At 40.7% G+C, this 24186-nt stretch overlaps 1 protein-coding gene across 2 annotated transcripts in view; it reads left to right on the top strand.

Moving 5' to 3' along the window:
• Nucleotides 1–604: 604 nt before the first annotated feature.
• The window catches only part of FAM169A (family with sequence similarity 169 member A), a 63850-nt gene continuing 40268 nt past the window's right edge, over nt 605–24186 (top strand). For both annotated transcript variants that reach the window (XM_074952719.1, XM_074952720.1), the window contains exons 1-2: nt 605–747; nt 23844–23981. In XM_074952719.1, coding sequence (XP_074808820.1) covers nt 23847–23981 — 135 coding nt within the window. In that variant the 5' untranslated portion in view covers nt 605–747; nt 23844–23846. The remainder of the gene's footprint in view (nt 748–23843; nt 23982–24186) is intronic.

Raw genomic sequence — 24186 nt, forward strand, 5'->3', positions numbered from 1 at the left:
AGCTGTTTACCATCCAACCTCCCATCTATGTCAATTTAGAATGCGTCTTATCTGCAATATCTATGCAAAGGCTTGCATCGTGCTACAACCGTTTAGTTTTGTACCATGAATCAACCATCAGCAGGGCTGTCCCTGACAATAAGCTTTGTCCTGCTTTTCTCTGTGGCTGCTCTTTATTTCCCTGAAACGCAGGCGCTCACGCGGACAGTAAGGGCATCGCACGCCATCCGCGAGAGTGTACTCAACTGGGAGTATTTGCATGCATTATTGCAGGATCCTGCGGTGTCTTTTGGAAAGAAAAACACAACAACTAAACACGGATAAGTCTGTTAGTCCAGTATTGTCGTTCACCAGCCCTGCCCCATGCTCGGTAAAGAAGGGAGGCTCAGCCCCGCTGCTGCTGTGCGAAGGCGGCTTGCTTTAGTCCCGAAGTCTCGCTGTTTTGCGCCCGCCTTTGCGGGCGGGGAGAGAGGCGGCGGCTGCCCTGGGTACCCCGCGCGCCGGGGAGCCGAGGGTGGGCGATGCTCGAGGCGTTGCAGAGCCAGTGCGTCAGAGGGGAGGGGAAGGGAGCCGGAGCGGGGGGGGCAGCCGGGACGAGCTGCTCAGGCGCCGGGCAGCGGCGCTGAGGGAGGCAGAAGGTGAGACGCGGGACGCTGCTGGGGAAGCCGGGCGCTGCAGCCTCCATTCATTCCCCGACCCGCGCGCCCAGCCCCGCCGCCGCGCTCCCAGCGGCAAGGGCCGGCCGAGGTGAGTGAGCAGCGACTGCGGGGGGGGCTCGCGCTAACCTGGCTGCCGCGGTGGCCTCCCAGCCTCCTCCCCCCTCATCCGGGCCTGGCGCGGAGGGTTGAGCCGCGAGGCGGCCGCCCGGCCTCCTCCGCGGCCGGCCAGCAGCCGGGGGCGCCGCGTCTCCCTGCCAGTAAGGTGGAGGCAAGGCGCTGGCCGGGGCACGGGGGAGGCTGCGCTGCTGGTCTTCCCGTCCCCCAGGCTGGGCCATCGCACCAGGTGTGTGCGGGCCTCCCTGCCCCCCAAGGGCTCTCGGCCCTGCTCTTTGGCCTGTTCCTCCTCTGGCTCGGCCACCCCCTCCTGGGCTGCCGCCGCCTCGCGGAAATCCGGGGGACGGGGGCACGGGGTGCTGCTGCGTGGAGCCCTCTCCCCAGCTGCCTGTGAATTAAAGGGTTGGGGTTAGGCAAAGGCAGCGATTTCAAGGTGTAGCAGTAAAAATCAATGGAGGTCACTTTTGGATGGGTGGGAATAAACAAGGGCGACTGTAAAGGCCTTAGTCAAACACAGCAAAATCCTTCATTGTAAAGAGGGCTCTACACCCTGCCTTAAAACCCTCTCCGTCCCCGTTCCCCCCTCCCGGAAACTTCCTAACCTAGATGAGGGAGGTGTGCTAGGTTTGTCAGCTGCTGCACTACAGCTTGTTACTTTTGCACAGGACTTGGATCCACCCTAACACCTGGGGGGGTGGATGTTGCATACTGCTAAAGTTTTATGTAAGTTTATCTTTGCTCTAAGGAAATGGCCACATCTCTAGCCCAAACTATTTGATGCAGCCAGGCGGTTTTTGTGAAGGGTGTATATTGTACAATGGACCTTTGAGGGATGTGTTTTGTCTGCCCCGCAGCAAAATGTTTTACTTTGTCATGAGCCATCATTGATAAAGCAAAGAGAGGTCTTGGCTAGAACTTATGCTGGTCTGGCCTTATTGTCCTCTTGTAGAGGGCCAAATCAGCTTGAGGAAAAGTGGCATGACTCCATGGAAGCCAGATTTAGAGCAATGGCTTTTACCAACCTTAAAGGAAATCTCAGGTGTAATATACATTATACTTATTTTTAATTACTATATCTGAAGAGTAAAGTGCTCAATAAAACCAGTCTTTAAAAATAACACCAAATAGGAAACTGCCATTTTAGAAGTCTTATGAGCTTTGATTCCTTTCCCTCTGCCCCTCCTTAGCCATGTGCACACTGAAAAAAATGAGTCAACTGTGGGAGGTAGTATTATCTAGTTGATACTGCTTGTTCTTTCTGTTTTTGTGTCCAACTTTTTTTCCCCTTCTCTTACCTACTGCCTGTAAACACAGGTATTCACTTTGGTATATTATACATCACTGTTTACTGAAGTGTGGTATATCTATTCCAGTTTTTAATTGGTGTATTTGTCATGGTAGGATGATCAGCGTAATGAAATCAGTGTTGCTCCACTGAATGATTGGTAAAGGGTTACTGGAGATCACTGTAGTCAGTACCTCTCCCCCCTCGCCCCAACCTTTTAATACAGAAACTGAGTACATTGTCAGTTTGTTATTCCAAGCCTTGACTGTACCAACGCTTTTTTCTGGGTTGCTTCATCAGCTTCTGTATAATTTAAACTTTCAGTTAAAATTATTTCTGGTTTATTAATTTAATGGTTACAACAAAAACTTCATGAATGTGAATTTATCCATTATCTCAATTAGTTGGAAACAGTATGTCTGAAAGAGGTGTAAACTCTTCAGTTAATCTCAAATTGTGTTAACTCTGAAGCCTAATGATAGCTATTTGTTTGAACAATAGTTATTTTATTGCTGATCATTTTTGTAGAAACCTCCTGATACTTTGGAACTGTGGGCATTACTTGTGTTTAATATTACGTTTTCCCCCAATGTGACCCTACCTAGTCTCCGTTGTTTAGGGAAGCAAAAGTACCAAAGTCACTTAGTTACATAGGGAGCCCATATGTATCTGACAGAATAGTGAACACTTTTCAAAATGTACCTTCTCCACTTAATCTCCTCAATCTCTCCAACAAATAGTCAAATGTGGTTCAAAGGTTGCCTTTAGAGCACTTGTTAACGACTTCTACACAGAGAAGTTCTCCTTTGAAAAGTATATAAACTGGCAATTTACCCATTAATCTGCTTCAAGTGTGTATTGAGTCATATCTGCTATCTTTTTACTCCTGTTAGCACTCTAAAGAATATACAACTCAGAAAGAGTAAGCTTGAGTCTCTTCTTGCTTGTCTGTCAACAGAATTGATTATCCGGTTTCATTTGTGCAAGCTAATGTAAGGTAAGGTTGCACAGGTATTTCTGAGGGCAGAATTTGGGCTGCAGAATTTTTATTACTAGTGAGTTGCAAATTGGAAAGAACCTACTTGAGTATACCGGGCTGGCACTTAGTTATGTGTATATATATATATAGAGAGAGAGAGAGAGACTATAACTGATCTGGAATCATTGAGAGACAAGTATGGAGTCTCATGATGACACTTTTGCAGAGTAATTCTTCAGAGTACAACCACACTTCATTTGTATCACTTCTTAAATGTAATAGGGTTTGGTGTAGTAGGAGTGTCTACAGAGCTCACTCACAGGTATTACTGACTATAGTGGCAAGTGTTTTAAAATATTAATAGTTTTGGATCTAAAATGAAACAGACTTTAACTTTACTGTATTTTGAGCTCCTTTGCTTGTATATATTTTGAGAAGCTTGGTAATTTGACTGTGTGCGTGCCCCATTCCTTCACCCTGGCATAGAAAAGTGCTTTCTCCCCTTCCCCCAAAGTTGTAACCTAGTCATCAAATCTTATCAGTCAGTAAATTCCAAAAAGTATTAGTCATCCTGTTGTGGTCTATGAAATGTAAAATTTGGGGCAGATAATAGCTTGCGTGCTTTTAATAATGTGAGGTACATACTCATCTCTGGAACTTTTTGTTATCCGTGCATGGCCCTTGGTGTGTTCACATTGTAACATTGAGTTGGTAATAAAGTTGTTTGTAAATTAAGAAAACAAAAACCAAACTCTTGCTCTGAGGAATGTCATTATGGGTATAAGCCATTCTCAATGCAGAGGGACTGGATAACTTCTCCCCCCTTGCACCCTTTTAAAAACTACTGAAGTGGAAGGCACAAAAGGATAGTTATGCCTGGGTAACTATTGTCTGGCATCCTTGCGGTTTTGTTTGTGCATACTAACTTTTTTTTTTTAAATGACAGAATATACCCAACACTTACTTAGTGACTACAAATAATAAAGTTGACATTTTGTGGTATTCGGAGCTCTCAAACTGAGAGTCAGTTTCAGTAAGAGAGATTTTAAATATCTCCCTGGAATGTATTCCCTCAGTCTTCTCAAAAGTAAGAGACTTTCAAGGCTGCCTTAAAATTATTCCAGAATTAGTGAGAACAGACAGGACTAACTTATTTTTTTCTGTATTTTGAAAATAATTGGGAATTTTATTTTTTATGAATAAAAATTGAACCCCTTGTGCTATGAGTCTAGTGAGTGGACTTTATAATGAACTGTCATTTAGTATTCTACGTCTTTGCTTGTACTACCAAATAGTGTAGTTTTATCTGTCTCCTTTATGGCTGCTATGTAGTTTTAATAGTAAAATGAGACTTTAATAAGAGGTTCATATTGTAGTAACATGGGACCAGGTCCTCCAATTGCATCCATGTGGGCAGACCCCTGTGCTTGCATGGCTCCAATTGCCAGCTCTGGGTAAGGATGAACAGAACTTGACACTGCTGTTGGTATTTGCTAGCTTTCATGAAGTCAAATAAAATAAAGGTGACAGATATGCTTCATTAACACGTTTTATCAAGTTTCTTTAATCCTGTGCAATCGTTGGGGGGGGGGGGAAATTTACATAACTAGGAAGGGTGGAGCCGTCATCAAATCAATCAAATTGCTCCTGGAGCAGTGCTAGAAGAATGTGTCTTATTTGAAAACTTCACATAGAAGTGATTATTTACCATTATAACTTCAGGGGCCAGTATCGAATGCTGTACTAACCATAGTTAGTTTATACTTTTGTACACAGGCTGTCACACGTGACAGGTGTTTTATTAGTACATTCTGATGTGTTACTAGAAGACAAATCAGTTGTCTGGCTCTTTGTAATTCTACACACACTCAGCAAGGGAGTTTAGAGGATAAATACTTTTTAGTGAATGGCAGTTATCAAAGCTTTGGTGGAAATTAACCAATAAACTTACCCTTCTATTGGAACTTGGGTGATTTCTAAATTGATTAAAAAAAAAAACTTCATCAGAGAGCCTCAAGTGCGTATTAGTTGTTCATCACAGCAGCAGCGTAACCACTGCCATATTGCAGCATTGCCAGCCCAAAGGAGGGCTCAAAAATTCTGAGATTGGCTTAGAAATCATGAAATTCCAAAAATACAGGATTTTTTTTTTTTTGGCGTTATGGTATTGGCATTTTAGGGTTCATGATGTCCAGCTTCTCTCTGAAGGCTTAAGGGCTAGAAACTTTTAACTTTTTTAATGAAAACAAAGATTCTCTGGTTAAAAATCTGATTCCAGAAACTGGAGCTTTAATAAAAATACCAAATAATCACAAGACTAGAGAGAAAATCATGAGAGTTGGTAAAGCTGATATTGGAACAGACTGATAGTCCGTGTACTACAGTACCTTGTTTTGAGCAGTGGTTTATGCAGCATGCTTCAGCTGCTTAAAGCCATCCCCTAAGTGCAAATGAGCAGCTGTAGCCTTGCAGGGAAGGGGGTCTCAGCTCTGCTCTAACTTAAACCGTACAATCATTTTTGAATGTCTGAGGATACTTTGTAGCTTGAGAGCCCATCTTCACCCTGGAATGGGACCAGGAGAGGTTAAACAATTATGAAATGTCGGGGTAGCTTGAAGAAGTGATACAAGACACAGGCTTGGGAAAGGGAGCATCGGACACCCACAAAGGAGTGTGGGACTCTAGGAGAGTTCCAGGATGAATAATGAAGAGAAAGTTGGGATATAGTAGGGAGAGGATTGTATATGAATTCCTTTCACCTACCAAACAAACAGATTATCATCAGTCTTGTCTAGAGTTTTTGTTTGTGTTGTAACATGTTAAATGGTTGGCAGTTAACAAATGTTAACTAACATTTTTGTAAACACTAGTGTAGACACTTCATGAGTGTTTGTTCCTACTCATGTTTCACTTCTACCTTTCTTACATTATGTGATCCTTGAAACAAAAGGACAACAATACAATACAGCATTAAAGGTGCAAATGTTCAATAGAACCTCAGAGTTATGAATACCTCAGGAATGGAGGTTGTCCGTAACTCTGAACAAAACGTTATGGTTGTTCTTCAAAAGTTTACAACTGAACATTGACTTAATAGGGCTTTACTACGCAGAAGAAAAATGCTGCTTTTAAGCATCTTAATTTAAATGAAACAAGCATAGAAACAGTTTCTTTACCTTTTCAAATTTTTTTAAACTTTTCCTTTATTTTCTTAGTAGTTTACATTTAACACAGTACTGTACTGTATTTGCTTTTTTAAATGTTTTTTTTGGTCTCTGCTGCTGTCTGATTGCATATTTCTGGTTCCAAATGAGGGGTGTGGTTGATCCATCAGCTTGTATCTTTGGTGTTCAGTAGGGGCATTATAAATTCTTCTGTAGTATTCTATATCCTCTGCTTAAGCCTAACATCTTATTTGCTTCCAGCCTATTGCTATAAAGTATTTGTCTTTTAGCTGATCCCTGTGATACTATAACCTGAAACTACTCCTGTCAGAATGGTCTGGGACCACCTCTGCTCTGCTGGCAGTGGTTTCCTCGTCATGTTTATTCTCTCTGCCTAAGTGCAATGTATTTCATGCCACTGATTGCACAGTCCTCTTTGGACGCAATGGCTGGTGTCTCTGGCTTCCTTCTCATATGTCTTTCCTTTTATCTTTTAAACTACCTTCTCTTTCTTTGCTACCCAGTTACGTAGGCTTGCTTAAATTCTTCTGGAGTTCCTGATCCTCCCTACTTTTGATTAATCTAAATAGTTGTGTTGCTAGCAAATTTTGTCATCTTGTTTTAAATGGATCTCATCATCATCGTATCTGAGTGCCATGCAATTCATCTTGTTTTTTTGATCATTAATAAATACATTGGACACCATCAGTCCTGGTCCCTGGGGAACACCAATATTTTCAATGTGTACAAATGATAACTTTCAGATTCAGTTCTCTCTTTAACACAATATTTTACCTACCTGTCAACCTATAGGAGTGACTATAATAATAATGTCACAGGTATTTGTCTAGTACTGTTCTGAAGAGTGCCATACTTCAGCTACAGTATGTTTCAAATTCTTATTATTCTTAATGTGATACTTACAGAATGAGTATTGAACTAGAGTTTTAGGAATGCTAACTCAATTGAATTATGTTCTTAAAATAAAATCTTTAGCCATTCAAGTTCTTGAGCCACATTTATCTCTTTATTAATGAGAATATAAGTTATTGACACCATATACAAATAATCCATTGAAACCAATGGCTAGCAGTAATGATGAGTCATAGGTACAAACTTTGCCTTGTCCTTGAACCCTATGCTGCCACCACCAAGCGTGTTAAACAAAGAACAGGGAAAGAGCCCACTTGGAGATGTCTTCCCCCAAAATATCCCCCCAAGCCCTATACCCCCTTTCCTGGGGAAGGTTTGATAAGAATCCTCACCAGTTTGTACAGGTGAACACAGACCCAAACCCTTGGATCTTAAGAACAATGAACAATCAATCGGGTTCTTAAAAGAAGAATTTTAATTAAAGAAAAGGTAAAAGAATCACCTCTGTAAAATCAGGATGGTAAATACCTTACAGGGTAATCAGATTCAAAACATAGAGAATCCCTCTAGGCAAAACCTTAAGTTACAAAAAGACACAAAAACAGGAATATACATTCCATTCAGCACAACTTATTTTACCAGCCATTAAACAAAAGGAAATCTAACACATTTCTAGCTAGATTACTTACTAACTAACAGAAGTTCTGAGACTGCATTCCTGATCTGTTCCTGGCAAAAGCATCACCCAGACAGACGAACCCCTTTGTTTCCCCCTCCCTCTTATCTCCTCATTGGTCATTTTGGTCAGGTGCCAGCGAGGTTGTCTTAGCTTCTTAACCCTTTACAGGTGAAAGGGTTTTGCCTCTGGCCAGGAGGGATTTTATAGCACTGTATATAGAAAGGTGGTTAACCTTCCCTTTATTTTATGACAGGCTGTATTCTCTGTTTCAGTCTCTGCAGCTGTTTCCTGCTTCAGGGGATATTCTGTGTTAATGTGAAGAGTGGCACTGCATAGTTGTCCTGCAGGATGTGTGGCAACTTCGTGTTGAAACTTAGCACATATGAAAATGAAGCTGTCAGATTAGTTGTTTTGCAGTGATTACCTTTCCCTCACTTACCCTGCTTGATTACAAACTTACCACAAATTTGAACTGCAAACTATAATATATATATATATATTTTTTTTTTAAAGCGCAACTTTTAAAAGCAGCAGTTTCCAAACTGGTATGTGGTGCTACTTTGGTATTTCTATCACAATAGTGAAACATCTGGAATCTCCAAGCATTGATGGTTCCTGCTAGTTATAGTCAAGTCAGGGATTCTTATAGGGACTCTTAAGCACTCAAGATCACCTTTACTTAAAAACAAACGAAAAAACCAAATCCTGTTAGCCCCTTGTGTACTGCTTTATGGCTTTGTCAGATGTTGCAATGGCAAAAACAGAGAAGATAGAACCAAATTGCGAAGCGATCTGGACAGTAGGGGCTGCAAGCAATGAGGAAGAAGAAACATATCACACAGATACAGGATATAGGGATATAACCAACCCCATCACATTGCTCCATCTGTAACAGAGAGACTATAGTTATCTACTTTCCTCACTGGCTTTTGTTGTTTATTATTTGTATTATGGAGCACCAAGGAGCACTAGTCATGGCCTAGGACTCCTTTGTACAAGGTGCTATACTGTCACAGAACAAAAAAAAGTTCCTGCCCCAAGGAGCTTACAAGAGATAACATATGGTTACAGACCAATGGGGAAATACAAGGAAATAATGAGCAAGTCTACACTGTAATTAAACACCCATGGCTGGTTTGTCAGCTGACTCAGGCTTGCAGGACTTGGGCTTGTGGAGCTCTGAGACCCTGTGGGGGGAGGTCCTGAGTCCGAACGTCGATACTATAATTAAACAGCCCTGCAGCCCTCCCCCTGCAAGCTTGAATCAGCTGACACAGGCCATTTATGGGTGTTTAATTGCTGTTTAGACATACCCAAAGAGACCACATTGGTCAGCATTGATAGGCAACTATCAGCTTAACTGTTGTCATGTTTTCTGGAGACATCACAGCAAAGGAGAGTTTTGAGGAGGGATTTGCAGGTGGATAATGGGGTAATTTTCTGGATATTTATGGGGCACTCGTATCAAGTCTGAGGAGCACCATGGGAGAAAGCATAAAGGCGCTTGACTGAAAATTTAAAAAATGGGTTGTGGAGGCCAGCATAATGGGCCATTTGGAGGTGGGAATCAGTGTTTTGCTAGCAAATGAGAGATGGTACGTGGGGTGGGGATAGGTTGTGAAGCAAGTGAAGACTAGCAGATTGTTCGATGTGATAGAGAAGTGGGAGCCAGTAGAGGACTTAGAGAGGTGGTGACATGGCTAAGCAACAGGCTAGGAAAACGATCTTTGCAGCAGCATTCTGAGTGAACATGAGTGGGGCAAGAAGACTGCATTTGTCAAGGCCAGAGAAAAGGATGTTGCGGTAATCAAGATGATGAGAGCGTGGGTAAGGGGTTTTTTGTGTGTTGATGGATAAGAAAGGTTGCATCTTAGAGATGTTATATAAAAAGAATCTGCCAGATTTATACTTAGCCCATATGTGAGGACCTGGAGAGAGGTCTGAGTTGAAGATGATGCACAGATTATGGGCTTGTGTGACAGGAAGGATGGTAGTGTTGAAGCTAACACAGAGAGCTTGTGGTGTGTGTGTGGATTAACTAAGAGCTCTGTTTTAGCCCATGTTGAGTTTGAGCTGATGGCTAGATGTTGATGGGTTGGTGTCTGAGAAATCAGCTGAGATTTTAGTTTGGACAGAAAGAGATAAGAAGAGGACCAAGGACAGAGCCCTGTGAAACCCTAGAGAGTTGGAGGAGAGGTGAGGAGGATCCTCCAAAGGACATGCTAAAGGAGAAGTTATACAGAATAGGATGGAGTCACAGAAGCCAAGGAAGGAGAAGATTTCAAGAAGAGGAGCATGGTCACCAGTGTCGGGCAGCTGACAGGCCAAGAAAGATAAAGATGGAGTACTGCTTCTGAGATTTGGCTAAAAAGAGGTCATTATAGACTTTGGTGAGAGTGGTTTCAGAGCAGGGCAAATGGTGAAAGCTGGATTGGAGAGGGTCTAGGATGGGATTGGAGGGGAGGAAGTTCAGACAGCTATTGTACACCATGCATTTAATGGGCTTAGAGATGAAAGGGAGAAGGGGCAGTGGTTGGAGAGGCAAGTGGGGACAAGTGTGGGTTTTTTTTAAGATGGCAGAGACTAAAGCATGCTTGAATTGAGAAGGGAAAGAGCCAGAAGAGAGAGAGAAGTTAAGAAAAAGAATAAGGGGATGAGTGGATGCAAGGCAAGGCAGATCAGGAGAACATTACAGGAAGAATACAGACTATGAAGTAAAATCCCTTTTGCTCCAGTTAGTCATAGCTCTCTGTCATTTAGATGTGAAATATTAGCAAAGACATACTACGTGTTAGATTGTTTTTGTGAAATACTCCATTAACTGGTAGCTTGAGCGACAGAGATGGAAGATGGCTGAAATAATTTTCAGATTGATGAACTCTTCATTTAGATTTAATTATTAACTGTGCCTACTTCAAAGGCTCTCAAACACAGATTTTTAATCAATTAATTTAGAAGACTTCTGGCCCATTCTCATTATAGAAAGGTGCCCTGGAGGTTAATTGGCAAAAATTGTATAGAATGGAGACTACTGTTTAAGAAACCTGGTGATTTTCTTGTTACAACAGGAATACATGGGACAGAACATGTAAATTTAAGACAGCACATAAATATTGTCTACCTGAATCATCACTAAGGAAACTTAGGCTCTTATTCAGCAAGATACTTAATCACATGCCTAACTTTGATCACTTGAATAACTTCAGTGGGGTTACAGGTTTAAAATTAGGCACACATGCTTAAATACTTTGTTTAACTGGGGCCTTAAAGTGCAATTACAGAACGTGCTTCTCTTAACTGAACTCTACCACATCTGCGTTTATAACAATTAATTGTGGTCCCAAACATGCTCCCATTGAGGTCATTGATTTTTGTCATTGACTTCGATAGGAGCAATATTGAACCCTAATATTAGTCAGTATTGATAAAGCACTTAAAAGATGTAAAGAGCTGTATAAGTGGTGTTCTTACATATTCAATAATGTATTTGTTTGTCTCCAGGGGTTGTTTTTTCTCAGGCTGTGAATCCAGGGTAGGAGAAATTCCCAATTATGTTAATAGAAAAAGTAATATATAAATTGTTATACTGACAACATGAAGGTGTTTTTAACATCCAGTTCTATTTTTAACGACTATCAGTTAAAAAAATATTTGGCAGTGAGTATATGTCATTGAGTAATAATCACATGGTAAAAGTGGGCATCTTCTTGGGGTATTAAATGGTGGTGATCTTCCATCTTAATACTAAAAATTAACCTTTTAATCCTTTCTCAGAGCTAGACTTCTGCTTCAGAACAATGTAGTTTAATGTAGATATTCATATTTCTGTTGTGATTTAGAATGAAAAAAATTTGTGATGTAGTATTTTAGAAGCTGATGACTTTCTCTTGCAGAAGCCAGTGCTTACATTCACACTTAAAAAAAAAAAAAGACACACTTTGAGCTCAATTCTTTAGGCCTTGCACGGGCAAAATTCTAACTGATCTCCACTGAACTTCCGCTTATGTGAGCATTGTTGAGATCGAATCCTTTATCTACATAAGGATTCCATATCCATGTGGTGCAAGAATGTTAACATTAATGATTGTCAAATTAGTGTAGTACTGGCAAGGGCAAAAAAAAAAAAAAAAAGTACGGTGATTTCTGTTTTTCAGATCAGCAGCTCAGATTTGTTTCTCTGGTACTCACCCGGAACATTGTAAGAAGCTTGAAACAGATTACAAATAATGTGGTTGGTGCATTAATCTGAAGGATTTGGTGGATGTTGACAGTGTTTTCTAGACAAGAGATTTTATTCTCTCTCATCAGCATAGTGCTGGATGTATTAAGAACCAGAGAAGTTACTTGTCTTCATGTGGACTCTTATCTTAAAGAGAGCGATAAAGTACAGGTCTCAGTTAATTTCACTATGTTATCATGAAGGGATTATGAAGAAAATTCTGTAATCAAGGTAGGTTTGTGTTTTTTTAAAAATAGGAATACAATTAAACCAGCCTCAAAGAATCATTACATTTCAACTTACTAATAGAGATGACCTTTATCTATTCTGAGAATTAAGAAAACCTCAGGGATACTTTTGGGGAACTTCTTGTTCAGTTCAGACTTGAGGTGATCTTTGATGGAGGTTTCATTGTGTATATTCTTGTTTGGTTTGATATCCTGTTTTAAGGCTTTTTCTCTTTTAGTTTTTAATCTCCAAATCCACAAGTTACATAAACCTGTGGTCCCATGTTTGTAGTCTTTTAGTAGTTGTATGTGAGAAAAGCACCACTAATATAGTATGGAGAATGTGCAACACAAGGAGTCAGGAGACCTAATTTGTATTTTGCCACAGATCCCCTTTGTAGTCTTGGTAAAGTCCTGGGGATATTGAGGCTAAATTCATTAATATTAGAAGAGTGTTTTGAGATCCTCTGATAAAAGGCATTATAGAAATGAAAAGTATTATTAATTTATCAGTTTCTTTTGAATCCATTGTTTTCATTTTGTTCAAATGTTTAACATTTTCACAGCTTTGTTGTTTCCATTTGTTTGGGGCCTTTAAAAATGCTTTGTAACGCAAGCTAGCTGTTCACTTTCTGCTGTGTTACATAGGAAGAGATGATCAAATTTTAATGTTGAAAGGAATTAGTGATAAACAAGGATTAAATAATCCAAAATCTTAAAAACAAAACAAAACAAAAAAAACCAACCCCAAACAACAACAAAAAACACAACCCTAACTGGATTTTGCATAAATCCTTTTTATAAATATGATGCTTTGCTCGTCTATCTAATTTTTTGAAGCTTCTGCTTGGATTTGTATACAGTACATTTCAGAATCAATGTTACAGGGGTTTTTTTTGGTTCTTATTTTAAGTTTGTGTAGCGTACTGAGAGATTTGTCAAGGAAGTGCAAATGCTATACATGGTAGTGAAAATCGCTAAAAAGAGTTGTATTTATGTCAGGGGTTCTCAAACTGGGGATTGGGACCCCTCAGGGGGTCACGAGGTTATTACATGGGAGGGTGCGACCTGTCAGCCTCCACCCCGAACCCGGCTTTTCCTCCAGCATCCATGATGGTGTTAAATATATAAAAATGTGTTTTTAATTTATAAGGGGGGGTCACACTCAGAGGCTTGCTATGTGAAAGGGGTCACTAGTACAAAAGTTTGAGAACGACTGATTTATGTGTTGTAGGTTTTTTGAACAGAAACTCATCTGAATTGGTTAGGATTCCTACAGCTATTCTGAAATGTTGATATTGTGTAAAAATGAATAAACTCCATTATTATCTGAAATGTGGAATTTTTGCTCACTTTAGTGACGTGATGTGGTTCATAATAATTTGAAATACAGTAAGGAATGTGCAAAACAAGTATTTTTGAATGAATTTTTAAAAACCAAATATTGAGTTCTTAAAATTTGGGGATTTTCCAGCCTTGTCTTATGTTCATCTCTTAAGCCCCTGCAATTATCAAGAAATGCAGGTATGTACGCTGGTCAGTAGAAAGAGCTATGTTTGTGTGGTTTCTGGGGGAGTGAGGAGGAGGGGGTTAAAAGACACGCTGATGCCTTGATGTGCAGCCTCACTGGGCTGCACTACATGACATATATTTTGAGCAGAGAGTGGTAACTGTACCAGTTATTTTTTTACTCTAAAGTTTTTTGGTAGGTTTATAATATTACAAGCTAGTGATGTATTTAAATACTTAAGTACTTATATGGCATCATTACCATAGTCTCACAATCTAATGAATTTATCCTCACAATACGTCTGCAAGATAGGGATTGTCCCCATTTTACAGAGGGGGAACGGAGGCACACAGAAATTAAGTAACTTGCCCAGGGTCACTCAGGAAGTCTGTGGTGGAGCAGGGAACTGAACCTGGCTCTCTTGAGTCCCATGTTAGTACCCTGACCACTAGACTGCCCTTCCCCTCATATTCCTAACAAGGACCCATAAAAATAGTTTTAAGCACTATACAATTGTGACACACAGAGTATGTAACAATATAACATTTTTTTAGATTTAAATTATTTGTCCTTCATTTTTTTGTGCAGGGCACTCTGTAGTCTAGGGTTTATACTGCACGTGAATGAAAGCTGAATTTGCTGAGTGCATGTTAAGCATCAGATTTTGGGGGATTTTTTTTTAAATCAGCATAGGTTGGTGTGGCTTTTCAGCCACACAATCCTCCCAGAATAGCTTGCTTAGTGTTTGGCCTGGTATAGTGTGGCTGCTGTAGCTCGAAATATTTTCCTTACAAGGAGTGAAGTTTTTGTATTTTCCCCAAAATCTAGGGATTAGTTTAGGTGGGGGAAAATTCCCTTTTTGTAGAAATGTAAACTGGCTTCCCTGCAAACGTATTTTTTTCTTTGTCTAGCTGGCCTGATAGTTTTGAAAATGAGAGGGTCAGTCCATGTCTGATTCTCCTCTTCAGGATGGGCACTTTCGTGTGCATGTGATAGATGCTGCTTTGTATAATTCACATTTAGCGGTTAACTTTGCTCTGAGCATACTGGCCTGAAACTCCTATTCATTGCAATGAGAGTTCCATGTGCATAACTGACTTTCTGTATTAAAAAAGTAGCATGTATACAAAGTTGTCAACAATTGAGTTAGAGCACTTGATGCTGTACATTGAGTAAAGTTAGGCATAGGTGTGTCCTGTTCCTGCAAATACAAGTTATTCCAATGGATAAAAAAAATGTTAACAAAAAAATTTCAAGCCTTTATATTATTTAAAATAATCAGTTAAGGTTTATGAATATTCTCAAAAAAACCCTGAATCTCCTCTTCACCTATCTATTACAGTCAAAGGTTGCCAGTATTACGTATCTTAGGCTACATAGTGTATTGGCTAAAAACTCACTCTCCCACAGCATGCCTGCCGTCCTTCCTTCCTTCCTTCCTGTCTGTGTGTATATATTAGAACACTGCACATCTTGACCTCCATCTATGGATGTACTTCTGTGGTGATCATCACTATAAACTCTAAATATCCTAGAGATATCTCCCTCCTTCATCCCCTTTGTGAACTGAACTGAAATTATCCCCAAGATTTTTCCTTGTACTACAGAGTACCTGCTTTTCGGTCCCAGTGCAGTTACTAAAATACAGTAAAACTTTGATTCAGAAGGGGAAAGTTTGATGGAAACCTAACAAATATTATCATCTGGTCAGTCAGTGTGAATCTTTGTGATGATTTTATGCACTCGCACGCGCGCACACATGTTGGTGGACAGGAATACAGGATGGAGGTTATGGTGCTTTTCAAAAATAAGACTGAGAATATGCATCTCAGTTAATATTCAGATTCACAACTTGAATGGATTTTCAACCTTGTCTGCATTAGTATTTTTTTTAAATAAATGAAGGTTTTGTGTCTGGGAATTAGAATATGATGGAAAGTCACACAGTAACATCATGTTCACTCATCTTGTTAAATGTCAGGTTTCAGAGTAGCAGCCGTGTTAGTCTGTATCCGCAAAAAGAAAAGGAGTACTTGTGGCACCTTAGAGACTAACAAATTTATTTGAGCATAAGCTTTCGTGAGCTACAGCTCACTTCGTCAGATGCATTCAGTGGAAAATACAGTGGGGAGATTTATGTACACAGAGAACATGAAACAATGGGTGTTACCATACACTCTGAGTGAGTGATCACGAGAGTGATCAGGTAAGGTGAGCTATAACCAGCAGGAGAGCCCGGGGTTCAGGAGCCTTTTGTAGTGATAATCAAGGTGGGCTATTTCCAGCAGTTGACAAGAACTGAGGAACAGGGAGGGAATAAACACAGGAAAATAGTTTTACTTTGTGTAATGACCCATCCACTCCCAGTTTTTATTCAAGCCTAAGTTAATTGTGTCCAGTTTGCAAATTAATTCCAATTCAGCAGTCTCTCGTTGGAGTCTGTTTTTGAAGTTTTTTTTTTGTTGAAGAATTGCCACTTTTAGGTCTGTAATCGAGTGACCAAAGAGATTGACGTGTTCTCCGACTGGTTTTGAATGTTATAATTCTTGACGTCTGATTTGTGTCCATTTATTCTTTTACGTAGAGACTGTCCAGTTTGACCAATGTACATGGCAGAGAGGCATTGCTGGCACATGATGGTATATATCACATTGGTAGATGCACAGGTGAACGAGCCTCTGATAGTGTGGCTGATGTGATTAGGCCCTAGGATGGTGTCCCCTGAATAGATATGTGGACACAGTTGGCAACGGGCTTTGTTGCAAGGATAGGTTCCTGGGTTAGTGGTTCTGTTGTGTGGTGTGTGGTTGCTGGTGAGTATTTGCTTCAGGTTGGGGGCCTGTCTCCCAAGATCTGTGAGAGTGATGGGTCGTCCTTCAGGATAGGTTGTAGATTCTTGATGATGCATTGGAGAGGTTTTAGTTGGGGGCTGAAGGTAATGGCTAGTGGCATTTCTGTTATTTTCTTTGTTGGGCCTGTCCTGTAGTAGGTGACTTCTGGGTACTCTTCTGGCTCTGTCAATCTGTTTCTACACTTCAGCAGGTGGGTATTGTAGTTGTAAGAACACTTGATAGAGATCTTGTAGGTGTTTGTCACACAACAGAACCACTAACCCGGGAACCTAACCTTGCAACAAAGCCTGTTGCCAACTGTGTCCACATATCTATTCAGGAGACACCATCATAGGGCCTAATCACATCAGTCACACTATCAGAGGCTCGTTCACCTGCACATCTACCAATGTGATATATGCCACCCCATGTTTATTCGCCCCCTCCCCCCACTATTCCTCAGACGTTCTTGTCAGCTGCTGGAAATGGCCCACCTTGATTATCACTACAAAAGATTCCCCACCCCATCCCGCTCTCCTGCTGGTTATAGCTCACCTTACTTGATCACTCTTGTTACAGTGTGTATGGTAACACCCATTGTTTCATGTTCTCTGTGTATATAAATCTCCCCACTGTATTTTCCACTGAATGCATCTGATGAAGTGAGCTGTAGCTCTCGAAAGCTTATGCTCAAATAAATTTGTTAGTCTCTAAGGTGCCACAAGTACTCCTTTTCTTGTTAAATGTTTTATTTCAAGGGGCTCCTTGAATTGATCTCATACACTCTCTGGTACCACAGCTGTTTCTAAAAGAGGTTGTGCCATTCTAGAATAGTAATTTATAGGGGGAGGGTGAAAAGTCTCATTCTAGTCCACACTGAAGCGAGTGTAGCATGTGTGACTTTAATACAATCAATTTTTAATATCTTATGCAAGATGGTGCACTTACAGTGAGATAAAGTGACATTTGGCTTTTGTTTTAATGAAAGAAAGAATTACATTTTTTGCCTAATTAAAAAACAAATTATTTGGACATTCCTTCCCCTTTAATATCTGTTTTGCATGAATGCTCATGATAAGTTAGGTTGCTTAAGGCTACATCAAATTTGCTCATTCAGCCAGAATATTTCCTGGCCAATTGGAGGGTTATCTCATGAATGGAGCACAATCCCACAGGACGTGACAAGGATTTGACATGACAGTTTTACAGTCATGCAACACACAGAAGCTTAAAGAAACAAAAAAGAGGAGTGATAGGCTTCACGATGAGGACCTGCTTTGTTTCTCTTTTCCCCTTCGCTCCCCAACTCCCTCCCCCAAAAAAGTCCAAAACCTAGAATTGTGAAAATATGCAAAGCGCTCTCACCTGAAAAATTGAACAGTAATTCACACAAATATAGATTATATAAGCAACTTCTTTCAGGAGATGAAAACCTTCATGGTTTTTGCTTTCTGGAGTTCAAAAGAATCTTAAAAATGTGAAATTTCAAATTGTCATAGCAGGTGGGAATGGAATTGGCTTATTGCGGGGATCAATGAGTTGCTTTGCCTCCAACAGCTTAATCTCTCCTTTAAAATAGATTCTTAAATGTTCTTTGTGGGGCTACTTGTTGGTCTGCAGAGAGCTGGCTAGTGACATGTTGCTGGCCCTTCTTGTTTCCAGCTGCTGAACTGGGCCAAGGGACATGCTAGCCGCCCTTCCCGCAGCCCCCATTGGCCTGGAGTGGTGAACCGTGGCCAGTGGGAGCTGCGATCGGCCGAACCTGCGGACGTGGCAGGTAAACAAACCGGTCTGGCCCGCCAGGGGCTTTCCCTGAACAAGCGGCAGACCGGCTTTGAGAACCACTGCTCTAGAAGACAGCAAAAAATCCATTAGATGCTTCTCCATGTAAGCAATTACTGTGATTTCCTCAGGAATACTATGATTTTTAATGAGAGGGAGGTAGTCCACAGGGCAGACTCTATGATATGAATTGCACCATGAACATGCTTGAGAACTTGCTTTAAAAGATGTGTAATCTGCATCACATTCAAAATTTATGGATGATGAATAACAATGATGGGCAAGCTTTCTGCTGTTGTATGCTATGGTAGATATGTAAGAACAGTGTTTTTATACAAACTCTGTTGGAATACTACTGAGTTGGAAATTCATTAGTTTGCTTAAGGAGAAAGGTGGGAGGGAATAAAATTAAAAAGTTTTTTTTTTTTTTACAGTGATAAATAATTCACTTCTGTTCTCCTTGCTGTTTAGTGTGGTACATGTTAAAAAAACAGAAACAGCAGGGATCAGGACTCATTAACTAATCATCAGTTCTTGTTGAATAGAAGAAATTTTCTTTTAGAATGTTAAAGGAATTTTCTGCCTATTAATATGTTCCTAAAATATGAACTGATTATTTCTTGTCAATTTTTAGATGTAAACAAATATATTTCTGTGTTTTTGTTTTCACAATGGCTTAGCAATCAAAAAAATTCATTCAGTAAGCCAGCTGTTGCTACATGTTTTCTGCTTTGATTCTGCCTTTTTTTAATTCAAAAAATGCCAAGAATGATGGCCTAGAGTAGAGGCTTTTAGCAATAGCCTGTGGCTTGCATTTCTCATACTGTCATGTAACTTGAAGTGAACCTCTATCATTCCTTATTGTTCTCATACTAGTTCAGTTACTTGGGTGTTTATTTGATAGTTTGTTTCTGCCAATATAAGGAAAACCAAAATCTTAGTTGTTTAGGTGATTTTATTTCCCTTAAAGCAGAATTTATTGGCTTAAGATTCTCAGCTTCACCTCTTCTTTAGCAGCTGGAACTAGCTTTTGCCTGAAGTGAAATTTCTGCTTTTATCCTAGGGTCTTTATTTACCTTAAAGCAGGTAAGATCTCACTCTAAAGCGTCATCCAATCAGTCTTTTCCAGTGACATGTGATCTCACAAATTTCCTCCTTAGTTCCTGCCCTGAATGTAGGCCTTACAAAAGTAGTAGACTGAAAGGAAGTCTGTATGTTAACAAGCAATTTCAACCTCATCCTTTATTACAGTGAAGACTAGCTTTTGTCTTAGTCTCTTAATCTCCTGTGCAAACTAGTCCCTTGTACTCTGCTCCCTAATTCCACTAGGCAGGGAAGGGTGAAATTATAGTGGCATGGATGGGCCATCAGAGTGTGTGTGAATGTAATGTGGAAGGGGTTGGGAAGCCAGAAGAAGATAGGGGAGTAGATGATGAAGTTCCCAGAACTGTGGGACAGGAGGATAATTCCAGCTCTTTAGCTTTTGTGCACACTTGAATAAAAGGTGGGTTTTAAAGTGTTTTAAAAACTCTAGCATAGACAGTGCAAAGTGTATTTTAGTGTGTGATCTGGCAGAGGTGAGGAAAAATTCTTAGGGTTGAACAGTTTTTGCTTGCAGTTCCTGCTTTGGTCACTCTCGGGCACTGTGGCAGCTGTAGGCAGACAAGGTTGTCTCTTTTGCCTCTTTATTGCCCCTTGCTGTCTGCTTGCATATTTTACCTTTCACTCACTGCTATAGGGCATGAGGAGGGAAATTGCCATTGTCAGATGTCTCACTTGCCTGCTGCCATTACTTCAAAAATAGTGGCATCCATGAGTATCTTTCTGGAGTGAGGAGAGACCGATGTAGAGGTGAATGAGATCACTGAGTGCAGGGGGTGGATGGTGAATAATAGTATGGGGGATGGAGAGATAGTAATGGGGAGAGGGAGTAAACATGATGGGGAGATCTGGAAGTGGAGAAGGAACTGAGGGAGAAAAGGGAAGGTAAGAGAAAATACTGACACTAAAAATCAGTGAAGGGAAGAAGTGGGCTGAATCAGAAAAGGACAAATCCTTTGATAAGAGATTTGATTTGATAAGAGATGGAAAAACAGAAAAGCAATTGAAAAGCAGACATTTTAAAAAAGTGAAAAGACCAAGATACAAACAATAGTGAAGGGCAGGTAGATAAAATGGAAAGTAAAATGAGGGAGCCATATGTTAATTTCTTATAAATGTTCCTGGAAATCTAGCTTTGACAGCAATTTTAATCTGTGATTAAATAATGGCTGTGTTTTTAAAAAAGGAAAACAATTCTGCCCTTTGGCTGTGAAAGAGGTGACCCTATCCCTTCTCCTGGATCCTAGTGTCTATAGGTACTAGATATCACCCTTACCTACTTTTTGTAAAGCTTGATTTATAGATTACCTTTGAGTCTCCTGGTGGGGGAAAAGAAGGGGTCTTGTCATATCACATACCTTTCCAAGTGAAAGCACAGAATGCATAAGAGAGACTAGAAATGAATGGGGAGAAATTTGAGACTTAAACCAGGAATTTTGTCAGCGAAAAGTTCTCAGACTTGATTGCTCATATCTGAAAGTCATATAAAGAAGCCATACAACTTGGTAGCTATGGGCAAGGTCAATTCAGCCCCTCATCCTTCCAAGAGAGATAAATTGGTTAGATGTGGTAGTTCACTGCTTGTGGAAGCTCTGGATGAAACCTTAAAAATGAGGTCCTCTCTGTCCTATGTGATGATCTTTTGGGGGTGTAACTTCTGGCCCGATGGTATCTTGAGGAGGAGGCATAAGTCGACACTGCTTTCACTGGGGGCAGTTGAATCAAAGATTCTCCCAAGTGTTGAGAAGCTGCTGCTGCCACGACTGCCAGAACAGTTGCCAATTTTCACGCAATAAACAAGCACCCCGACTTTCACAATAAGCCAAAAATCAAGCTCATCCCATTTCAAAACAAGGCCAAAACAAACCAATCCCTAAGAACCCCAACACTCTATGTGACTAGATCCCCCAGCGTGCAGTCTGGGACTATGGTGGGCCTGCTGTGAACCCCTGACTCTCTCCCTCCCTAGCCCCTGCTTGCCAGGAGCAGATTTAAAAAAAAAAAAAAAAAGCAACAAGCCAAACAAGCTACAAGCCAAAAACTAGCCAACAAGCAACTCACAAGCCAAGTAAGCCAAAAACAAGCCCAGTTTCTGCTTTTTCCCCCCATGGGTTTGGCATGTCTGACTGCCAGCTGTACTTCAGCCGCCAGGTGATTTGTTCGTCGTTCCCCCCCCCCCCCCCCCCCCACCCAGTTGCCTCTTAGGTCCGGTTTATGGTAACTGTAAGCTGGTGGGCTCCCTCACTACTAGTGCATCCCAGCTTCAGAATTTCCGATCCTTTTTTTAGGGATGGGTTAATTTCTTAAAATCAAAAGTCTTATGTAAATTAAACAGATAAACCGGATTCTGTTTCCTGCAGGTCTCTCTCTAACTGAGCTGTTCTTTGACCTTTTAGCTTTCAGGTTACCTGATCCCTGGCCTCAAACTCATCATCTGGGAGGCAGATAACTAGACAACTCCCTTAAAGGACCAGCTGACTCTATGACACTACTATACAGTAACAGTAGTATCAATAGCAGCTAGGAGCTGTCTATTATTTGCTATTGCCATTTCCACAATTAAGAAAAAAAATTCTTTGTATTTTGTGGTTATTTTGTAAATATCTGGATTGAAATTTTTATGGTCCCATTGAAAGGACCTTTTGCTGTGTTGCCAGTATCTTGTGTTGTAAAGGTTGTGTGAGTACCAATAAAGGAAATCAATCCCATCACCTGGGATGCAGATAATTAGGCACAGGTGGGGCTAAACCCAACTCCCTTGTGTGGTGGGATGACTCTTTGACAGTAACCATAGAGGTCTTGGCTAGCGCACGATTGCTAGGCTGGCAAGGGTGCTTGTACTGAGGAGGAGGGAGGGAGGGAGGAGGGGATAGAGGGTGTTTGTGTGACATTGAGAATACGGTGCATGTGTTGGAGTGGAGAGCAGAGGGGATGGTGGGCACAGGCAACAGAGTAATTGAAGGAACATATTAAGTACCAATGCAGATCAAACCACTGGTCTGTCCTATTGTGTGTGTATATTTTTAAAAGCCTGTTAGGTTTGTGTGGTAGTCAGGTTTCATTTTTATTAACTTAAACCTGGAAAACCTAATTATCTAGAGAGATGCCTGCTGAAGGATGCTGGATTTTATTAGTATTTGAGAATGGTGCGAATGTGAGACTAGTGGAAATAAATGCATAAAGCTATAATTCCTGTGATGCATGGACACTGAGATATAGGTGTCCTCTCTCTCACTCTTCTGGAGGAACCACGGTCTTTCATTTTTCTCTTCTTTTTTTGAATTGTGGTAGTGCTCAAAGATCCTTATTAGATTAAAGTCTCTTTGTGAGAGGCACAGTACAAATACACAGGACGGACACAATTCTTGACCTGAAGAACGGTATCAGACTACCTGACACATCAGATGTGGAAAAACCTGAAAGATAATCAGTATTTATTTAGGCAAACTCTGAGTTTGCCATGAGTTCTTGGGAAGAACCTTGGAGAGCCCTGGTGAGTGCTCTTGGGCTAGTGGAGGGAGTGTTAAAGAGTGAGAAGGAGCTTCGCTTCGCTTCTCTTCTCATCACTGATATTTAAAAAATTCTTACTGTAGGTGCTGTTGCTGTCAGTTTGGTGAACCATCTGCTCTAAATGCAGGGCTTCCCATTGACAATTGGCAAGGAAGCATACTGCTGCCTATAGTGCTGATTCACCATAGTTGGGGGACTAGCGGAAAAGTTCAGGCAATGGCAATTTCAGGAAGAGGACTTCAAAAGAAAACACACCTAGGACCCCTAGGAAGTGAAGTTGAGTGCACCAATGGTGCAGTCAGTGGAATAGCTGGGTGAAAACAGGCAAGGAAGCTCCCCCGATATCTGTGCATGTCCTTTAGTCCATGGATGGATGTCTACAGGGATCCTTTGGCCAATCCCCTTCTCCCTGCTTCCCCCGTGCATAGGTGGGATACATAGGCCATATTGTGGGAGGCTGAAGCAATGGACGGTTGTGTGGAGAAGATTCTGTTCTCACCAACATCCATGCAGCACCCCCTGTACAACTATTTTACTCTGGTTAGGTGAAGTGATGAAAGATTTGGCTCTATATGCATCCTTTGTACTTTATGCAACCACAACTCTGTAAACATTGTATAGAAAAAGAAAGAAAGCATGTATTAAATTAACCAAATTGTGCTGGAACACACATCACCTTATTCTGCCCAAATAACATTTGGAAATAATTGTTTGGGGTGGTTGTGACAAATTGACATGAGGCTGTGACTCATGCTCCTTACTGCCAATAAAATTGAACAGCTTCCCTGTAGAGAAGAAGAGGTGCTAGTTAATAAACTCATTCTAATTTTATGTTTAGTAGGACAAGATAACTTCAGGCATATACTGTATGGTATCTCTACAAAAATATATGTGTGTTCAATTTTTCAAGGGGATGGCATTCCCTGTGGATATGTTGGATAATTACAGTCATGAAGACTTGGAGAGTTCTGCAGAAGACTACATGTCTGATCTTCGATGTGGGGATCCGGAGAATCCAGAGTTCTTGTCTCTTGTCAGCAACATCAAAGTAAGAATCAAGAAATAAATCAGTGCAGATTTTCCTCTTTATTTGCAATTGAACTTAGAGTAAAAATGCAGATAAATCCAGTCTGTGTCTACTGTGTTAAAATAACTATTTAAATAAGTATTATATTTTCTATATGTTCCTATCCTTTTTAAACTGTATTTTTTATTGTACTTTGGAACACCAAAAAACACATTGTTTTGTACCC

This window comes from Natator depressus, chromosome 5 (genome assembly GCF_965152275.1).
Source record: "Natator depressus isolate rNatDep1 chromosome 5, rNatDep2.hap1, whole genome shotgun sequence".
Taxonomy (NCBI): Eukaryota; Metazoa; Chordata; order Testudines; family Cheloniidae; genus Natator; species Natator depressus.